At 39.1% G+C, this 15,791-nt stretch overlaps 1 protein-coding gene across 1 annotated transcript in view; it reads left to right on the top strand.

Annotated features, from left to right (window-relative positions):
* b3gat2 (beta-1,3-glucuronyltransferase 2 (glucuronosyltransferase S)) overlaps positions 1 to 10,898 on the top strand; it is a 56,464-nt gene extending 45,566 nt beyond the window's left edge. Inside the window, exon 4 of the mRNA XM_085369581.1 lies at positions 10,812 to 10,898. Coding sequence (XP_085225707.1) covers positions 10,812 to 10,898 — 87 coding nt within the window. The remainder of the gene's footprint in view (positions 1 to 10,811) is intronic.
* Positions 10,899 to 15,791: the final 4,893 nt, after the last annotated feature.

Here is a 15,791-nt window from a genome sequence, read left to right as displayed (position 1 = left end):
TAAAGAAAAAATGAAGCATTTGGTGTTGCACAACTGTATCTGTGTGTCTCTACACCTTGAAGAAGGTGGAATCACAATCACTTTTAGGGAGCCCACTGGCTGTTTTCTCTTTCCGTCCTAAGTAAAAAAATTTTTTAATGTTTTTCTTTTTTTTCTTATATGCACACAGGCTCAAGGTCACTGAGCAAACCTGAATTCTAACTCACACAATGCATTACATTCTTATCCACTACAGATGGAAAGCAACTTTTATTTTTACTCCTATATAAATGTTTAAAGTCCAAACATTAAGCAGCTGTGCACATTTTGTGAAACTGAATGACAGGCCAACATGTCAGGAGCAAACACTAGTATATCTCAATATGCAGTTTGTAAATAGGCCACATTCAGCCAGAGTTATCAAACTGCAGTGACCTGCACACTGGAGGTGAATCGCACAGGCTAGTGCTTAATAAAAGCCCAATTTATTTATCCAATTTATCAGTTTTAATCTAGCATGTGCACATTTGTGTGTCTGGGGCACAAATACAGCCATAATGATAGTGACCATCACAGCAGTAACCATGGGGTATCCCCCTCCCCCTCTGCTATTGACAGCATGAGTCATGCTTAAGCTAGTGGCACAGTCTAAACTTAGACACACACAGCCTGAATTGAATAGAAAGTGCGTTATAGCGCTATCAATTCTAGTTGTGTGCTTAGACAGCTTAGATCGATGCAGCTCATCTCAAATCGCCACAGCCCCTGTTGGCACCCGGTTTTATGAAGCCACTCATCCTCTTGACAACCATCACAGAGGCGCCTTAAAGGACTTTTTGTGACAAATGGATCCTATTATGTTTTTACCTTTCAAGGAATACATGAGCTTGAGCTCAACGTGCGATGCCTACAGCTGTTCCAAAAAGTACCAAGTCTGCAAGTGGCATTTACATGCTCTCTTTGTTTTGTTTTTTGGGTGCTTTTCTTATTAACGCCTTAGAGCCAGTTTGACTTTTTTAGCTCCAGACCAGTCAGCAGTGACCACTGGTTATCCATCACACCAGTGTTTGTTGTTTTTTCAGTGGATGAATTTGAGGATCAGTGACAGAAATCCTCAGATTCAAGAGTTATTTATTTGCAATAACTTCTATAGCTCTATCAATTTTACTCAAGTTTATTGATCATTTCTTCTGAGAAATACATCCTAATAATGCCCACTGGGACATTTCATCCGTACCCAATACATCAAAAGCTACTGGCTGTTCTGTAAAAATGGGTTGGGGTGTTTATGGTTTCCCAGAGAGAGGGTTTTAAAGGATTCTGGTGGCCCTGTGATCTTTGTCCTCCCGACACCTTCAGGTTTAAATTGATTTCTTAAATGTATCGAGTTGTCTATTCTTATTCTTTACTAAATTCCTAAAATGATTAATTAGACATTTGCTGAACTCCATCACATTTTCAGTGAGTTTTACCTTGTGAAGCTTCGTTGTTTTAAAATGTTTCTTTTAGTTGCGTCGTGAGGACATCATTGCTGTTGCCAGATTTTATTTTATTTTTTTGTCAACAGCGGAGCCTCAAAAGGATCCACAGTGTGGCCCAACAAACATAATTAGTTCATTAGTTTCTGCTGCTGTTGAAGCTGAAGACAGTGAGGCTGTTGCAGAAAATGAAAGAGGAGCGTAAAACTAAGCAATCTGATGGAAAACATGTTGTAATTATCACTGACTTAAAAAGGTTTTATAGAGAATGTAAAGGTAAGTAACACATTATTAAGTTCAATGACTATATTAGAGTTAATAACTTAATATTGATGTTGTACTACATAAGTGTTGCAATTACCTGAAAAATGCTGAATAAAAATAAGCAAAACAAAGAAACAAAATTAAAAACATCTCTAACATGTGTTTGTACAAGCTCAACTGAGTTTATTCAGAAAATGGGACAAAAACCACAGATGGGTCTGTAACTTTTGTGGGCGGGGATGAGGGGCGGAAAAACAATAGTGCTTTATCTTTTTCAGTTACACAGGTATCGCGCTGCATCGCTGATAGGGATGGGAATTGATAAGAATTTAGCAATTCTGATTCCATTATTGATATCAGTTAGCGATTCGATTCCTTATTGATTCTCTTATCAGTTGTCATTGGGTTCTCATTGTAGAATTCAAACCAGAGCAATTCTGCTTTATAAACGTGAACAGGTAGAAATAGAGGCTGCAGCCTCAGGATCTGGCTGCTGGGGTCGGCATCCACTCAGCGTTCACCTGGGGTCTTGGCTAGCTTAGCATTAGCCTGGTATCTCGACAGATGCTTGCAAAGAAGTGAAGTTGTGTTAGCAGCATAATCTGGTTGTTTCTGTCCTGGATGCAGTTTTCCACTTTACCATTTATCTCGTCCTTTTGTGCAATAAAAATAAATGCCCATATCCATCCTCTAGACCAGGGCTGGGGAGCTCCAGGCCTCAAGATGTCGCACTGGGTCAACACACCTGAATCACACCTGAAACTTCAAGACATGTTGAGGAGGTAATTTAGCCATTTAAATCAGCTGTGTTGGATCAAGGACAAACCTGCAGGACAGCGACACTCAAAGCCTGGAGTCCCCCAGCCCTGCTCTAGACTTTAGCTATTTTTCTATTTTCGAAAGGCAGGCAGACTAACAATTCCAAGGAATTGACTACTGGGAACCAATCTACGAGAACCGGTTCTCAGTTCCCATCCCTAATCACTGATGATTGCCTTGCAGTGTATCGAGTATCTCATAATATCGACATCATTATTATTATTGTTATTAAAAAAAACCAACTTTGTTATTGTGGGCAACATATTGTGTTTCTATTGTATCCCAGGTTACTCGGGATATGAACAATCCCACTGCTAGAGGAAATATGCACACACTCAGGTTAAGATTTTTAACCTGCAGTTAAGTGTAAAAGCACATAATTTTGAGGAAAAAAAATTGTAAATTACTTTTTACAGGAGGTATTTACGTCGACTGTTGCATTACTTTTAAAAAGCTTGGCGTAAGAAGCCTGCTGGAGAGAGAGATACTGATGCACCGATGTGTGGACTGGCTATCGGCCCGATACCGACTCAAATATAAATAAATTAATAATCAGTCAATCTGATATTATGACAATAGGATGATGTAGTCAACTGATCTCTATTGTCACATTATCCGATCAGTTTAAATAACAGTTTTCTTTGTTCATTACGCCACACATTAGCACACAGGTGTTAGTGAGAGTACACGGAGGAATCACAGCACAGAGTTCTCAGCATTTTGGAGTTTCACACCAGCAATGATAACATCTCTTCATGAATGCTGAAATAGTTTTTGATTTGATGACAAACTTTGGTCACAAGTGTTACACAACTAAAGCTCAGATGATGATGATGCCTCCCTGTTGGCTTTCCTCTCACCCACTCTCACTCTCATTATGTTTGGTGGGACTCTTGTTGGTAAGCTTTTAGTGCACTTTACTCTATTAATATTATTTCACTTCACCATTACAGCTTGTTACACACAACAGTGCCCAGATTTTCCTGCTACAAACCGATGATGGTACAACTCAAAGACTTGTTTACCAGTGGAGTACTTTAACTTCACTTTCTTTAAGGCTTGCATTCAAGTACTTTTTATTTTCAGAAAAAAATACCAAAGCTGCTGTTTTATCCGAAATAAGCAAATACAGAATTTAATCATTGTGGTTCAGTATATGTGTGTGCAGGTCACAGTGTTGGGTCCAAGTCCCTGATGGGTTATGGGTAAATGTTTCCTGCAGGGAATAGATAAAGATCCCCTGGAGCTGCTGGATCATCATTTACTGATGGCTGCGGCTGCTGCAGACAGCTCTGTGTTGAAACTATCATCATCATTATCAACCCCATTACACTAATGGAGGTGCCCTGCCGCTGATATTAATACAGGTTATTAGCAGCCCATGACATCATCAGTCATCAGCCAGAGCAGCCCAGAAAGGACGATGTGGTATCAGCATTTATCACGTCAGCGTTACAATAGCAAAGGGATGTGACATCATCACTCATAAAGTCACTCATGTGAGGCTAAAACGCGAAACATCGCTCAGACAGTGCAGAACGCAGCGCGTCTCACACACTGTCACATCTGTCATATAGACACATCAGTAAAAAATGACAAGGCAACAACAAAGACTGTGGAATCTAAATCATGTTTAGTTTAAGTATATAAATAATACCTAGTGCTAAAAATCAAAAAGTAAAAGGTAAAAGCTTACTGGGTAATACAGTTTCTAATCAAAAGTATTTGTAAACATGCAGTTTGACTTTAAAAAACAACAAAACAAAAAAAAACTAGACTGACATAAATCTTTGCATAAACTTTTTACACTGCCACCTCTGAAAAAGTTGAATATTAAGCACATAAGTATAATATAAAGAAAAATGTTGCCCTTTTTAGCTTGAGGTGAAACTGTGGAAACAGCAAATGCCGAAAGGTCTTATGGAATAAAATTCCAAGTCATAACAATCAGTTACATAGTAGCTACACTACTCTTCACTATTGAGCAGTGTAGCTTTCAATTTTGCTTCAGTTTTGGTCATGATTTTTATCAGGATCTGTCACTTTATCACACAAATTAAGTTCCTGTTCTGCTCATTAGATGTTACTTAAGCAACTTTGCATGATTCTGAAAGGCCCGTCTCTCTTTAGGTTTCGTTTAATTGGCTACTCCTCGTAAATAGAGGTTTAAACAGCAGCTAGCTGTTTTTTTGCCTTGTAGAGTTACATGAGGAGTTAAAGGTAAAAATATAGCAGGAATGACCTGTTGGCTTCGCACAAATACTGGAGACAATTAGTTTGGCTCTGTAGCAAGTTTGACAAATGTATCTACCTGCACATGAAATCTCACAGACACATAGAGCCACAGCGAGTGTCAACATTAAGTAGCAGAGGGGGCTGTTAATCAGTTTCAGCTGGTTTGGTGTCTTTGCGGGGAGACAACCCCAAAACAGGAATGGTTTTACAGTTGGAAAAACCTGTGTTTTTCTTATTGGGTTTGCACACGTCTCAGGAGAGACTTTGACCACCTCTCTTTACAAACTAAATCCTTTATGCTTCTTGGCTGCTGTGTGGCAACTAGTAGCTTCAGCTTTTCCACAGATAAACTCTGAAATTACTCAGACTGTAAATGGTAACTGTCAGTATCTCAGTGTTTAAAAATTCAGTTTGGCTTTGTGAGGGAGTAATGCATCTGAGTGAGAAGCACACCCTATTTCAGGGCCTGTTTTTAGTATGAACTGTAATCATTTTGGGTCTACACCTTGTTCTTGGTTTTATTAGTTAAGACTGGTCTGAACTGGCTTATTATTATTCATATTACTGGAAGATATTACTTTTACCAGCAGACACACCCTAACTCCAGCTCTGGGCACTTTGAGGACGGTATCTGGGATCAGACCATAGAACCTGAACGTCGACCTTGACAATGTAGGCCAGAAACGCTCATCTGACGGCTGGGTCAGTATCTGGAGACGACTGTCAGGAGCTGTAATGTAGTTAGATCGAGAGAGTAACGGCAACAGACAGCAGTGACAGGACAAGAAAGGAGGGGGATGGCGGGAACAGATGGAGACAGATGATAGCACAGGAGGGAAAGGAGCTTGAGGAGAGAGAAAGGATGAGGAGGGTAAAAGCCTATGCAGAGAAAAGAGGATACATAGATTGATTGAGGAAGATTTAAAAAAAGAAAGAAGACAGAATGACAGGGGACCCAGGGAGCTCTGGGGTGAAAGACTGCACTGCTGTCTATTTCATTACAAATGGCTCTCAGCTTTCTGCCAAACTTAATTTTAGTGGCATTAATGTGGCTAAACACATCTCTGACCACTTCTTGGTCTGGTTTTTGGTGACACAATCCTTAAAGCATCTTGAGTGCATTTACAAATTAGGAATGCATTTTTCCTTTCTGTCGAGTGAGAGATATTTCAGATTCAATTGAATGTAAGAACCGAGCCTGGAGAAGCTTATAGACACTGGAAGCAGCAAGTGAGGAAAGGTCTTAATAAATAAAATCCCAAGTCGTGACAATCAGGTAAATTCTCTCCAAAGATTTGGAATCACTGCTAAGCAGATTTGATTTCAGTTTAAATGAAGTTTAAACCATTAGACGAAACTGATGACGCTCATTTCCATCTTCACATATTTTATTCTTAGACTTAAAATTGAACACCATCTCTCTTTTAGCCAGGGAAACTGAGCCTTTAGAGCAGCCTGAAGTCTGAGTTCTTCGCTCTGGGTCTGGATTATATTTACATAGGCTGACATGATTATTTGAAATTTCTTGGCCATTTTGGCCAGCAGTGTGCATATTACAGAGAAGAGAGAAGTAAAACATAATTTCAGATTCATTTGAATACACTCCATGTTGCTAAGTTGCAAATTGAGTTGCAAAACTGACATGCTTCTTTTTATTCATAGTGACTTTTGTAAAAAGCAGCCTTACTTTAATCCATCTGCAGTATGGTGCTGAATCCAAAATGAGTTCTCACTTTTTCCTTGCTGTGCCATGATTATCTTTTCAATCTGACTCTACTTCACTCTAGTGCTCCCTTCCTAGACTTTTGTCACAGGGAGTCTGAAGGAAATTTAAAATCATTGTTAGCGGAAGTGACCCAGTAAAAATAATAATAATAATAATAATAACACCTAAATTGGTCTGTTTTATATTAGGTAAATCAAAGCTGTGTCCTTTCTGTACAGCAGGTTCTGAAATACTGTTTTGATATAAACCACTGACATCACAGAGGTATTTAAAAGTGTCGTTGGTTGCTGGAACCCTTTTTCTTAAAAATTTGTGTCACTGTTTCGATACCAAGAGCAAAAGCTCCTGTTTGAAGGAGCAATAATTAGCACATAAGACATCAGGAGATGGCACTTAAAGAAATGTGTGTTTATTTAACTGGATGTTGGATTTAGGGGCTTGGCCCCTTTGATAGGAGTCTGAATAGAGGCAGCTCACATCCACTAAATAGTCATTGAACTGGACCTTTCCACTGTGTTGGTGCCTTTTGTGGTATGAGCAATCCAAGACGTTTGAAATTCCAGTGCATTATTAGTCCATTACTTAGCAATCTTCTATGTGGAGCAGTTCTTTTCAAGGACCAGAGTGTAGGGCCCAGTGCTGATTGGAAGACACACAAAGTGCTAACTCTTAATTCATGTAAATGGGAGGAACAGTAAGCCAGCCATCTGGCTCGCCATGCTGGCCCTCGCCCTGGGAGAAGACATATTGTCACTCATCTACGTGGATATAGCTTCCTTTCTGACTTTCAGAACTTTATTACCTGGAAGATTGAGCGTGCATCAAGACAAAAATTAGCAGGGAATTTAAAAGCCTGAAAATCACTTGGAATATGAAACTAAAACGTTGTAGGGGATACGCAGCGCGTGTGGATGATGAAACAGTGAATGAAGGAATGCCTATTTATACACAAACTGAAAGGGAATTGAATGCAGGGGGTAAATGAGATGCGCATGTACAGGACAGGACACAGAAATAAAAAAGAAGTGAGGTTAAAAAAACAAAAATAAAACAAACACAGAATGAGATAGAGGAGGGACAATGACACCAATCTATAAATTCAAGAAACTGGGAAACACCAAAATAATTTCTGAATTTAGAAGAGCACAAAGCAAACAGAAACCAGAGGCTCAATAAGGAAACAACACAATAGAATAATGAGGAAATAAAAGTTGTAATTCAAAGTCTAAGTAAAAGAAAACAAAACCTAAGCAGAAACTTTGAAATGAAAACAAGACACGCTGAACTAAACATGAGCACAGGGAGAAAACACTAAGGCCAAAGCTAGAACCTAAATTTCACATCAGTTCAGTTTTATTTATATTTTTATCAAATCACAACAACAGTCACCTTGAGGCCCTTTTTAGAGTGGAATAAGGTAAAGACCCTACAATAATACAGAGAAAACCCCACCAATCAGTCATCACACATGAGAAAGCCCTTGGTGACAGTGGGAAGAAAAAAAACCTCCTTTTAATAGGAAGAAACCTACAGCACAACCAGGCTCAGTGAGGGGCAGACATATGAAGTAACCGGTTCAGGGCAAGAGGAGGAAGACAGGACAAAAGAGAGCCAGAGATGAATAACTAATGATTAAATGCAAAGTGGTGTATAAACACACACAGAGTGAAAAGAAGTGAGTGAAGAAGAAGCACTCAATGCATCACGGGAAGCCTCCAGCAGCCCAGGCTATCTGCAAGGCTGACGACAAGAACCAAAAACTCTCAAATGACATAAAAGAATACAAATCAAATATAGAATCAAACCACAACCCAATACTAATAAAAACGAAGAGCTCAAGAAAAAAGACACAACAAATAAACCTGAATACAAAAACTTGAAGAGCAATCTAAAACACAACGTCAAAGTACAAAAGTGAGATGAGCTAAATACAAATATCAAGCTCAATAAAACATAACTGAATAGATTTAAAATAGATTTAAAGAGTTAAAGGAAAATTCAGAAGGCTAAAGACAAGCAGGTTTGTGTGTCTGCATGATGCACCTGTGCATTTTATTTATGCAGCATGCTACTTAAGTATGATAAGTTAGCATCCAACTTTTAATCAAACTCCATCAAACATGATGGCAGCCAAACACTACTGTTAAATCCAAAACCAATGGGTGACATCACAGCCTCCGCTTTGCTCCAATTGTGATCTGAAGAGCTCTGAAAGGAAAAAGCCAAAAACATAATAGGTCCCCTTTAAGGTAAAAGTTCTGCTATATAAGTTCCTCTTGCTCATAGGTAGAAACAGGCCTTCCCCCACCATATGCTATTAAGGGGGAAAAAAGCACAGAGCTCTCTAACCTGAAAAAGCTTTTTTTGTCTCCGAGTTGCCTGAGGGTGGAAACGAAAGCTAGAGCAGGAAATAGGACTGAGGTAAAACCAGCAGTAAGGCCATGGGAGAGAAAGTGGACTTGATGAATGAGGAAAACAGAGAGCAAACTGGGGGGAAGAGAAGAGTATACGGGGAACAGGGAGCGCACTCTGGCTGCATAATTGGCACGCGCACGCACAGATACCATTTCCCCCACAGCTCTGGAGCGGCTGCTACATTAGCCTCGTTAGATATGCAAAGCGGGCCAATTAGCAGCTCAGTGTGCAGGAAGTGACACGTTCCACCTGAAGAAGCGCAAAAACAACGTCAGTGTCCACAGCCAGCAATAAATCATGCCTTTGTGAGTCACTGTGTGTGCAGTTTCGGACACACTTGAATTATGGGCTCATTAGTTATAAACTCCCCCCCAAAAAAACTCATTTGAAACTACATGGAATGGAATTTGTTCTCCTCTCCAGGAAAATATCAATCGTTGCATCCATTGTACTGTTTTCTCACCAATATATTGCTGTGAAATTGACTGAAAACACAAGACAAACAGCTGCAGTGAGGTGCGTGCTGCTTTTGATTCAAACCATTTCGAGGTGTCAGGCTGTTTCCTGCAAGTGGAATCCCTCGCAGCACACCAGCACCATCAAATCCAACAGCAGGAGGATACAATGCTATCTCTGCTGCAGAGAACACAGACTTGTTTTTTACTCCATGGGGCATTTCATATGCAGATCATCGAGGACTGAAGGTTCAAAATGCATCTGCAATGAGTGGAAATACAACTGCACACTTGATTTAGACCAGTACATTGGTTTCATACTGACACCAAGAAGCCACTGAGTAGAAATCACCACTGATCTGTGTCAGTAAATATTGTACCTCAAATTTTTGTATTAAAATCCTAATAGTTTATACTTTCATAGAAGAATAAAAGGACAGTGATTTGTGCAGTTAAAAGGACACACCTTCCATCTCAGTAAAGATCAAAGCACCATGCCGCATGCATGTTAACTTAAACTCTGTTTTTTCCAACACCTAACAACCTTTTAGTTCCAGGGTATCACACAAGGCTTTCAATTTGTGCTAAATAAGTGATTAATAACAATTTCTGTCACTAAATCTAGATAATTCAATCAGATATGTTTCAAAAACCATCAACTGCACAAATACAGAGGAAACGAACACTCCGCCATCTCCAAGCTAGCACACAGCTACAACCTCCTGTGTGGACACACCTGTCAGTCAAAGCAGCCCCACCCCTAACTTTAAGTCTCATCAGTATCCAAAACACCAAACGGATTTGTGTGCAAGGCTGTAAACATGCTTTTTAAAATGGGAATCAAGTCCAAGTCAGGTTCTGTGAAGGCTTTTTCTGGAAACATAAGAAAGCTTGTAAGAAAATGAACAGTGAGGCACATTATCAGACCACCATTGTGCAGCTATACAGGAGGAGAGAGGAGGGACAGAGCCCCCCGAGTAGAGCTGTTCCCACTGTCATACACTCATGACAGATTTAGCCTACTATTATTAGTTGACAATAGCGGACAGTTATAAAACAAAGAGTGAAACAGTATCAGTATCATCTGCTGGTTCTTTATTTTTTTATATGTGTAATGGAAAGTAATATGATACATTACATGTATAGTTATTACGTTTGTTCTGATAGACTTGTTTTCCTGGTGATGTTGCATTTCTATATCTCAACAATAAAATGAGTTTAATGTACCCTGATATTTATTGTAAAACCAATCCCCCACCCTCATATGTTTTTATATCTGTTTGATGGTTTGCTGGTGTATTCCTTTTCTTTGTTATTGTTGTTGCATGAAACCATCAACGGGAGTGTGTTTCACACGACTGCCTTTCTTCTACTCTTTTTTTAGTGCATTACGCTTTCTTTGCCGGCAGATTTTCTGATTCTTCCTCTTCTCTTTTTCAGGTGCTGGTTTGGCACACTCGCACAGAGAAACCACATCTCGCAAACGAGCCCAAACATCGAAAGGACACCGTCGCCATCGAGGTGTGATCGGGGCCATCTCTTGGCTGAGACTTCCAGCAGCACTCTGCTTTCCTCTGCCTTTCGGGTTAATACAATCTGCTGGTGATGGACAGAGTCTCTGAGGAGCTGCATGATTCAAGACTCCTTGCTGTCTTTCAAACATGCTCTGTGAGAACTGGATAGCACCAAATACCTTTTACAAACTGGAATGACCTAGACTGTTCATTTCCTCGCATCCACAGCCTGCTGATGTAAAAAGTAAATGTTACTAGAAATGTAACATATCGTGTTGCTGAACTGAAAAGTGCCATGTGAGACGCATCGAATCATTGATATGTTTTTTTTAATTAACAATTCTGTGTCCTAATTAAAACCATGAAATTGTGATAGAATTGCTAAAAGAAGAAAAGGCTTGTGTGCCGGATGTGAGGCATACTGCTAAGGTTTCCTAGTGTGAAAGGAATGTTTAACATTTTTGTAGGGATGCACTGATACCAACACCAGTATTGTTTACCCGTTTGATACTGTGTTCATGTAGCTACTCTGATAACAGCTGTCACACAATGCTAACCTCTCCTCTAGGAGTTGGCTCTCCCACTAGTTTGTAAAGTCCTGTTCCCAAAACTTTGAGTTCAGTGTTATGACTGTCATCAGCATTTTTGAAACCAGACATCACAAGCACAGCTGTGAAACTGAAGGACACTACATGTTTATAGGGTAGCTGCTTTTCAGTCCACAAGTAAGCCCACCCTAAAGTATATTCTACTTTATTGTTCTTGTGGACACTTATTGGGACTAAAATTTGCAAAATAAGAATTGTGTTGTATTCATTAGGATTTAAAATGTGTGATTGAGATCATAAACTCATCAGGAACGTTGTTACTGTGGATTAAGGCCTTTCTAGGCTGCCACAGGGCGAGAGGAAGAGGACACCCTTAGTAGTCTATTGAAGACTCAATTAGAAACAGCAACAGAGGCAGTAAGACAACATACCCAGTCACTGCCCAAAGTCTGCAAATCCAAATGATATTAGACAGAGGTGTGGACTCGAGTCACATGACTTGGACTCGAGTCATTAATTTTATGACTTTAGACTTGACTTGAAAAAATGTTCTAAGACTTGTGACTTGACTTGGACTTTTACACCAATGACTTGGGACTTGAATTGGACTTGAACCGGTTTACTTGAAAAGACTTGATATTTTACCCCAAATATAAAATTTAACATGCATATTATATAGAGATTGAAAATGTGACGTCATTCACGGATAGAACCGCAAAGGATTCTGGGAACTCGTGGCAAGCGGTACTAGCGCACGCAGGCTTTCAATTGAAATCAGTCACACAGCGATAAAAAGAAACACAAAAATGTCAAGAAGCTGTTGTATTATTAACTGCTATAGCCGGTCGCATGACAGCCACGGGAAGCCGACGGGTAAAGAGATCGGTTGTTATCGGATTACGTCGTTGAAGAGAAATTGTTCAAGCCATGTTTCCGAAGTAACAAAGAGGCGACTGGATTGCAGCCATTCAAAGACAAAATATAACGTCCCAGAACACTCCAGCTCACATGTTAGTCTGCTCCAAGCATTTACACAAAGGTCAGTCTGCTGTTGTAGTTAATACGTCATTTTTTTAACATAATTGGTGATATAGGTTACAAGCAAGTCTGGCGCTGAACAGAAATGGTCGCGCTATGCTCCTTTGTTTATTGTGTTTATTGTGCATAAATAGTGAATTGTCCTGACACAATATTGCGTTTTGCTTCTGTTATTATGGTACATTGACAAAAACATATACTTTTATTCACAGGATAAAACAGTTGTTTTGTATCACTAATTGCACAGTAGGATTACAGCATACAGTATTATTGTCACTGCTACATTTCTGTAATGAACCAGAAATTATTTCCACTGCTAATTAATTACCATTGAGCTCAAAGGTCCTATTAATAAACGGTTAACGAATGTGTATTTATGACGACGATTTGTGAGACTGGTAAACTTATGATACGTACGATGGTCTTTACTTTCTACACGGTGCATTTCAAGGTCCTGCACCCATCCGTCGGTAAACTGTACCTGGGCTTGTTGCAGTGACCTGAAGTTACTAAACTTCATGAGTGTATGCACTCACACCAAGAACCGTATAATTATAAATATGCATATAAATATGCTACGATGAGATAGCTGACTTCATCTAACTTGCAAATGTTGTCCAGGCTACGTTGGTGATGCAGTTTTTTTTAATGTGTATGATATTTTTGTCATGTGATTTTAAAGCCAGTCCTACAACCGCATCCAAGAATAACATGCAGCTTATCTCAGAACTGTCGGTGAAAATTATTCTTGGAGCTAGGTTTAATTGAGCTGCATTTTAAAGAGGTGCAATTTCACAATTTGTGTATATTTTCTACGTTCACTATTTTGTCATGTGTTGAGAAAAACACAGATTTAAAAATTACATGGTCTAATATTTACATTTAGCATAAAACTGCAACATGCTTTTTTTCGTTTTTTTTTAAAGACTCGAAATGACTTGAAATTCAAAATTTCAGACTTGTGACTTTACTTGGACTTTTACACCAGTGACTTGAGACTCGACTCTGACTTGCCTGACATTACTTGAGACTTGACTTGAGACTTGAGGATAAAGACTTGAGACTTACTTGAGACTTGCAAAACAATGACTTGGTCCCACCTCTGATATTAGATGGCCTTAAAGGAACATCAGTTTGATGATACAGAGCCAACTGAGCATTCATGTTACAGGAAACATTTATTTGAATTCTGTAATTAAATATCTCTGTTCTTAGTATTGGCAAGTACCCTAATGTAAGTTTGATTGAAAAAAGAAGAAGGTATTTCTGGATCCCTACAGTTTTAGAAACATGATTGTTTACTGGTACCAATTTCACACCCATGCCAAAAACTGGCATCAGAAGGCTTTCAACATAAAATTAGCTTAGCGTGAAGACTGGAAGGTAAAATATAATTATTTAAAAAAATAACCCCAGTAATGACCCTAAACACCTCCACACATCCTGTGTTGAATTTTTGCTCATTGTTAGCTAAACAGAGCAGAAATGGCTATCCTGATCCTTTAAGGAATCTGGCCGAATATCTTGCTAGCATTCTAGCAAGATTACAGTCTTTGCTATAAAATGCAACATAACCCACTACAATTTAATTTAAAAAAAATTCTAGAGATAATGTAGTAACTAGCTTCAAATGTGTTTGTAGAGGCATCTTTGAACTTTAATTAGGGGCAGGCAATTAGCTTTCCTTCTCTGGTAGTTTTTATGCTAAGCTAGGCTCCAACTCTGTAATTAATAAAACATTTTTTCCAACCTCACTCTTGGAAACTGAAGAAAGTGTATTTCCTAAATTACTGGGACATTACTATTCTTCCCATAATTCCCCTGAAAAATTTGGGTGTGTTTAAAAAAAAAAAAACAGTTTGAATCCTTTTCATCAAAGTTTTAGCTCAGATTTCACAGTAATGTCAGTTCGACTGCTGGCTGTGAAATGCCAATCAGATTCTGTCAGGAACAGCCGCCCCGGTCTTCTTTGTTTAAATTAAATCACATGAATGTCTCAAAGTTAATGCTGTTAAGGTTGATTGATGCCTAAATACTATTTAATTATTAGAATGAGCTGATCATATAAACCTAATGAAGTGACAACATGCGTTTTCTCCTCCGTGTATATGAGGAATGTAATGAAGTTTGGAAGTGGCCCACATCAAGTAACAACACTCCTGACAAGCAGCCATCAATAATGTAGCATCTGTGAGCTGACAACATAGGAAACCCATCTGTCAGCAGAGAAGGAAAAAGAAATGGAGAAGCTGGTATATAAGCGGTACAACACAGGCGGCCACTTTGACTGTTCTAATGTGCAAAGAGCTCTTTTCCTGACAGCAGTATTGTCCTGAGCACTGAAGTTTAGAGGGGACTGTATGTACAGTTGTGTTTGATGTACACACAAGAAATAAAAACAAGCCTTATTATCCAGGATTCAACAGCTTTTATTTCAAATGACTCACTTGTAAAACAGGCATCAGAAAAAAAAAAGGAGAAAAGAAAGTAAAAGATCTCAAAAAGATAAAACCATATTTTTAGAGTCATTAAACAAAGATGATCACAGAAAATTTCCTGCATATTTACAGTTTTAATGCATAAAACACATCTTTTTCCCTGTACTAGGCACCAGAAAATGTAAACACACTGGAAATAAACCTGGATGACATTAAGTTATTAAGAATATGTTGTTATAAACGTTCTCCCACAGAGTGCTACAGTTATTGCATGGCAGAGGGACCCTGTACAGACATGAATCTCTGCATCGGCGCTCGGCAGTGTGATCTGAAGAACTGAAGAGTAATGATGATGTAATGATGAACCCATCAAGGATTTTCATACAGGTCCACTTTAATCTACCACTGTTCAGTCCCATTCCCGCTGCCAATCTAGCCCTCTGATTGGTCATCCAGGTTTATTTGCTGCAGACTAACTGTGCTTTTCTTGTACTACACACAACAAAACATCACACAGCGAATGGCGGAACATACGGTTACAGCATCATACATGGAAGGACAAGCATTCTGGGTGTCACACTGGTCCAGAATTTCAAATAAAAAGACAGATTTCCAACTCAGTAGTTGGGACCAAACTGCCAGTTCTTCTATATTTACCACTCAACAAAAATCTGAGACGCAGAATCACAATCAACCACTGATACAGTACCTGCTCTGCTATTTAAAGTTTAGTTAAGACATACTGTTGTGATCGCAGGATTCCAGTGGTGATTTAATTTCCCTCAAGGCGCATGGGAGAGGGTGCACACTTCAACAACAAGGAATATTTTAACTGGGTTGGAGCCCAGTCTGCACTAAACCTAACGCGTTTGGTTTTAAAAC

The sequence above is a fragment of the Diplotaxodon limnothrissa genome, linkage group LG13 (genome assembly GCF_057381915.1).
Source record: "Diplotaxodon limnothrissa isolate DT_005_m linkage group LG13, D_limnothrissa_male_GT1.1, whole genome shotgun sequence".
Classification (NCBI taxonomy): Eukaryota; Metazoa; Chordata; class Actinopteri; order Cichliformes; family Cichlidae; genus Diplotaxodon; species Diplotaxodon limnothrissa.
This window is presented reverse-complemented; position numbering and strand designations above follow the sequence as displayed.